The 5,517-nt window shown below is 47.3% G+C and overlaps 1 protein-coding gene across 1 annotated transcript in view; it reads left to right on the top strand.

Moving 5' to 3' along the window:
- Positions 1 to 1,492: 1,492 nt before the first annotated feature.
- The window catches only part of LOC104512155 (hexokinase-1-like), a gene marked incomplete at its 3' end in the record, with an annotated part of 18,399 nt that continues 14,374 nt past the window's right edge, over positions 1,493 to 5,517 (top strand). Inside the window, 1 exon segment of the mRNA XM_010155024.1 lies at positions 1,493 to 1,649. Within this exon segment, the coding sequence (XP_010153326.1) occupies positions 1,508 to 1,649 (142 nt within the window).

Genomic DNA, 5,517 nt, shown 5'->3' with positions numbered 1-5,517 from the left:
GAACGCTTCGCAGCGTGTGCAGCCTCTGGTCGTGGCCCCACGGTTCAGGTTTGCCTGGCCCCCACCTCAGCCCTGCGGTTCAGGACCAGAGCGGGTAGCTGCGCCCAGCAGCCCCATCCATCCAAGCCTTCCTCCTCCGGCTCTGTAAATGCTTGGTCACAGCGGGATGGCGTCTGGCTCGGGGAGATACGCTATCTTCGGTGCAGACCTCGATTACGTGCGGACAGGAGTACTTTCTGCAGGAGTGATTAAATTGACGCTGGTTTTACGGTCAGTCCAGGGTTTAATTACGTTCTGACTGTCCGCGTTTCCTTCGCGAATGGCGTTATTCATCGTTTCCTGTCTCAAAGTCCCCGGTGTATGGAGCGCTTGCATGCATACGTTTCACATGAGGTGTTTTATTGGGGTAACGATCCTGGAGGGACGTAATGCCAGCAGAGAGATGACTTGCTCTCAAGGCTTCCAGAGCAGCAACACAGGTAACCTTGGCACAGAGGTGGCCTGGGGTTTAAAATGAGGTGGCTTTTCCGGTTTTGCTGAGGACAGAAAACATGGGCAGGGTTTTATTTTCTTGGTCCTGCTAAGCTGGAAGTGAAAGTGATCCCGAAGGTGTGGCTTTGGTCTGAGCTGTTCGGAGAACCAAATTTCCAAGGCAGGTAGTGAAACAAGGCAAGACTAGACTGGCAGCTGAGATAAAAGGGGTGGGACGTGTGTTTAGCAAGAACCTCCCAGGGCCAAGTTGTATTTTTGAGGCATCAAAGCATCTCTCACTCTTCCTCATGCTGAAGATGGCTGTAATATTACAGAAAGCAATATTATTGGAAAACTGGAACCGCCTCCTTTTCTCCAGGGAGGTTAAGAAAGTTCCTGCCTTGGGAAGCCACAAGGGAGAAGTCAACAACTTTTAATTTGATGTTTTCTCTTGAGGAGGAAGACGCTACCTGCCCACAGCCAAGTTCTGCCTCACCCTCTGGCTGCGATTGAAAGATGGCTGCCACGCAGGAATCATTTCTCAGCCTGGGACGTAGCCCCGAAACCGCTGTGGCAAGTCCTTTGCGATACAAGGCACCTCTGGGGACTGCAGCGGCACCCACATCACCCCAGCTGGAACAAGATGCCAAAAGAGGGATTGTTAGCTTCAGCTGCTCAGCTCATGGACAGTCAAGAGAGCTGGAGATAGTGGGGAAAGGCTGTGGGCGAACCGGTTTGTGTGGAAAAGAGGAGGCAGAGTGATGTGGGACTGGGTCTTGCCTTGGGAAGGCAGTAGGATACCTTCAGCTCATGTAGGTCCTAGCATTTGCACGTTTTCCTTGGTTTTGAGTCAAAAGGCAAGGCATGAAGCGCGTGGCTGTGTTGTCAGCTTGGCCAGAGCCCCAGGGCCGAGCTGGGGCTCTACGTGGCTCTTGCAATGCGAGAGGGGGATAGTCCCGTTCGGGCACCTCAGGGCAACCCTTAACTCCATGGTGGTGTTTGTCTTTTCCCCCAGATCGATAAGTACCTTTACGCCATGCGGCTCTCTGACGAAACGCTGATAGACATTATGGCTCGCTTCAGGAGAGAGATGAAGAACGGCCTCTCCAGAGATTTTAACCCAACGGCTGCGGTGAAGATGCTTCCTACGTTTGTGAGGTCCATTCCTGATGGTTCAGGTAAGGAGCTGAGTATTTGTTTTCTGTATTAAATATGGTGTGCTTCATGGGAAACATGTTAGAAATACACCAGTGTGCTACCAAGAACAAGAGCTGTTTGCTTTCTGGCAAGCCCAGACAATATTGTGAAGACAGCCTCCCCTCTGAGTGCAGGTCTGTTCTCACAGATGCTGGAGGATTTTGGGATTCCTGTGTCAAACCCACTTTGACGCCAGTGGAAGGAAGAGCCCTTCCTAGCAATCCATCCGCTAGCAGTCAATACATTTATGCTGAGATTTGTCTGCCAACAATCAATACTTCACATAGGAAGATTTTTGGTTTATACAATTCACACTCACGTGATCTAAAGTCTTAACAAATACCGTGGCTTTTACTCATTTGCTCTTTGACTCAACATCTCTTCTCCTCTTTATTTTTTCCCTAGTGGAAGTGTGAACCCTTACATGCTGAATTTGAGTTTCCTGGCATTTGTTTTGCTTTTTGTAGCTACCTCTTGCAGACTATTGTAGGGCAAACTTGTAGAACTCAAGGAGGCTGCAGTGTATGGCTCAAAAGCTGCTGCTCCCTCCGGTGTGCTGAGCTCTTTGTACCCAGATGTAGGTTTTTGTGCGCTCACGGTACCTGATAAAAGTTACACAAAGCTATCGGAAACCAAAAAGATGTTGTCTTGGTATTTGAGACCAAGGTTGCCCCTATTATTTAGTTTAATGTTTGTAAAAAACCTAAGGTAAATACTATATATAAAGTATATAAATATATTTATAAACAGTATATAATAGTGTTTATTATTTAGTGGGAACACTGGATTTCCTTCTCATGTAGCATAAATTGGTTAACTGCAGTTTGGTGCCTACCACAGATTATGTCCCTGTCTGCAAGAAATCACACAGTTGCAAGACCTGCATAACTCGGTTACTTGTTTTTGAGGCTTTTTTGAGTTAAAATCAAGAATTTGTTTGGTGCAAGAATGTGAAGCCTGATGCTTTTTGTCCCTTGGCGCTGGCTGGCTGGTGGAGATCTTCAACAGTTCTGCTTTGCCATTGCTTTTTGCCACCTTAATCTTTTTAGTTTAGTTGAAGTGGGATTCTCTGACTTAAAAAAAAAAAAAAAAAAAAAACCAAAAAACCAAACACAAAGGGGAGAGCAAATTTGAGGACTGTTTCCCTTAATTTAGCACTGCTGGCTGTACGTTGAAATGTTGTGTTGAAGTTTGCAGCCTGTTGGGAAAGCCAGAAGCTGCCATGCTGTTTGCAGTGAGTCGAGTAATTCTGTAAATTGTTCTGTGGTACAAACTGGGAGAGGTGGGAGAGATTGCTGAACGCCGGTGGGGGACTGAGCATGAGGCAGAGCAGTGGGTAGCCCTGGTCAGAGCGTGTGCATGTCTGTATGTGAAGGCATTCATTTCAGATCACGTATTACACACCTACTTAAAAAAGCAGCCTTGTGTGTTGGGTGCTCGGTTCTTGATCCTGTGCCCGTCTGGCTCCTGCCGGCCTCTCCGTGATGGGCACACCACGCGCAGCCTATTTGCAGCACGGATTAGAGCAAGCAGTGCTTCGCCCCAGACAATTTCTGTCTAACTTGATAATGGTCTGTGTATGCCCGTTGCCAGTGTCTCTTGGGGTCGCTGGCAGAAACGCAGGCAAACCCATCCCATCGCCTGCAAGAGGCATGTTCTGACCCCAGGTATGAGCAATATTTGCTGCGGGTGGGTGGCGTGGCATTTCTTTCCCTGACTCACCGGCATGTGCCTGCCACGTCCAGCTCATCCATCCATCACACAGATGCAGCCGGGGCAGGCGCGGAGCCCCTTTCCCTCTGCCTCCAGAAGGCTGTGGGGGGCCGGCATGGATGTGCCGGGGTTGCTGTGCCCAAAGCGTGGGTTCGGCTCCCAGCTGACAGCAGATTCTGCCTTCAGCTGTCCCTCCGCGGAAGCCAGCGGCTGAAAGCCTGCCCTTTTCTCTGGCCCATCTCTAATTACTGCCTTGTAAGCTCTTTCCTCGGAGTCTGATTATTATGATGAGAGCTGACTATTCAGAAAAATACTGTTGTTTAGTTGCAGATCTGTGCTCACCCACGGTATTAACAAGGAGCCTTTGAGTAATAATTTTGGGCGCTCTGGAGAGGTTGGTGTTAGCAGGGTTTATTGGCTTCATTCAGAGTTCTTGAATTTATGAAAGCCACAAGATTTTTTTTGTCCCAAGCGCCCAGAACGGTATCTCAAGCTGATTCAAAATACTGTCAATGTATCTTCCGAAATTAATTTACAGCAGTTTTGATTGCATCCTGGTGTTATAAAGCACAGATTAAATGCTGGTACTTAGGTTTAATTCCTGAGGTACTCTGAAAGAAATCTGCTATTTTACATACAGGAAGCTTTACATTCTAGTTCAGAGTTAATTTATTCTTTTTTAACTGAAAAGGATCATTCTTAGTAAATTTTACCTTGCGATGAGCCTGGTAGTGCTGCAAATCCAACAAGCTAATCTGTTAGTTTGCTGCCAGGGCAGATACTTCTGATACTACTTGTTTGAAGTATGTACTAAGGTGCATTTAGGCATGAAAAAGGGCCATCTGGTCCAGTGTTGATTTTTCCATTATTTATCCGAGTTAATGGCTTACATTCAACAAATGATACTCCTGTGATAGAGCTTATTCGGGTATTTGGCTTAATGAGACACTTGTGGTAAATGTTTTGCGTCCAGTCTTGTTGAGGTGAAGGGGGTTATGAGTTACTGAATTTGCTAGGCTGAACCTGATAAAGGGAACTGCATCTACAGTTTGGATATGTTCATGTTTTAAATGACATCTGCATTGGAGCAAGGTGATATTTAAAGCCACAGTGTTTGGAAACAGGTAAGGAAGCACTGCAAGATCTGTATTTTGGCAAACGCTGAGTTTGCTCACGTCTTCAGCAGCAAGAAGAAAACATTGCATTGCAATGCAGATAAATTAAGAGGGTTTTTAGGAGTTACGGGCTCCCAGTGTCCCATTGCTATGTTTTTCTGTATGGAGCTTGTGGTTCTTTCTGGTTTCTTGCATGGCAGGGTTTTATTTGCCGTACTCCACTGCAACCTTGGAAAACAGTAAGGGCTTTTGCAGTGTCGTTGCCTCTCTTAGGCTGTTCCTGCTACAGGCCCTGCCCTGAGGGACACCCTGTCCAGCTCATCAGCTTTGCTGAGCAGGATGGGGCTCCTGGGTGTGCATGGGGCGATGAGGAGGAGCAGCTCACTAAGCTAGACTTGTTCCTTAAGATAGACCCTAGGAGTTTGGGTCTGAGATTTGGCAGAGTAATCTCTGAGGCGAGTCTGGGTCTGTAAATCCACATGGATAATTTGCATACCCGATATTTTGGTGACAGCATGGGGTCAGAAGGCTCTGACAGCTGAATCAAAGTTTGAGGTTACGCATCAAAAGCTGCTGATCTTTCCAACTGCTAGAGGTCTTTCCACGTGGAATTTAGGTAGAAAAGGAAAAACGGTGATGTTGGGAATGACCTTTCCCAAAGTCATACTTTAAAGTTGGAAGGCAGAATGAAAAGAGGCCAAAGGCTGCAGGATGGGACTGGCAATAGGTATTGGTGGTGCAGGATGTGGGGGAAGGCAGCTTGTCCTGCCATGGCACTTCTGGCACTGCGGAAGAGTACAAATGAATGAGGAAACCAGGATGAGAAAGCGCTGTGCACCTCTGCTTCACTGCCCTCCGAGCAGCCTTGGTGAGCCTGGGGATGCTGTGCATTGACACAAATGCTGGCCAAGAGCCTTGGTGATTAACTGCAGCCTGGACACGTGCTCCTGTGTGATAAATTGCTTCCCTAAATATTATCCTTTCACGAACTTTAACAGTTGTTGTCTCTGTTTGCTCCCTC

The sequence above is a fragment of the Eurypyga helias genome, unplaced genomic scaffold, assembly GCF_000690775.1.
Source record: "Eurypyga helias isolate BGI_N326 unplaced genomic scaffold, ASM69077v1 scaffold35427, whole genome shotgun sequence".
NCBI classification, from domain to species: Eukaryota; Metazoa; Chordata; class Aves; order Eurypygiformes; family Eurypygidae; genus Eurypyga; species Eurypyga helias.
This window is presented reverse-complemented; position numbering and strand designations above follow the sequence as displayed.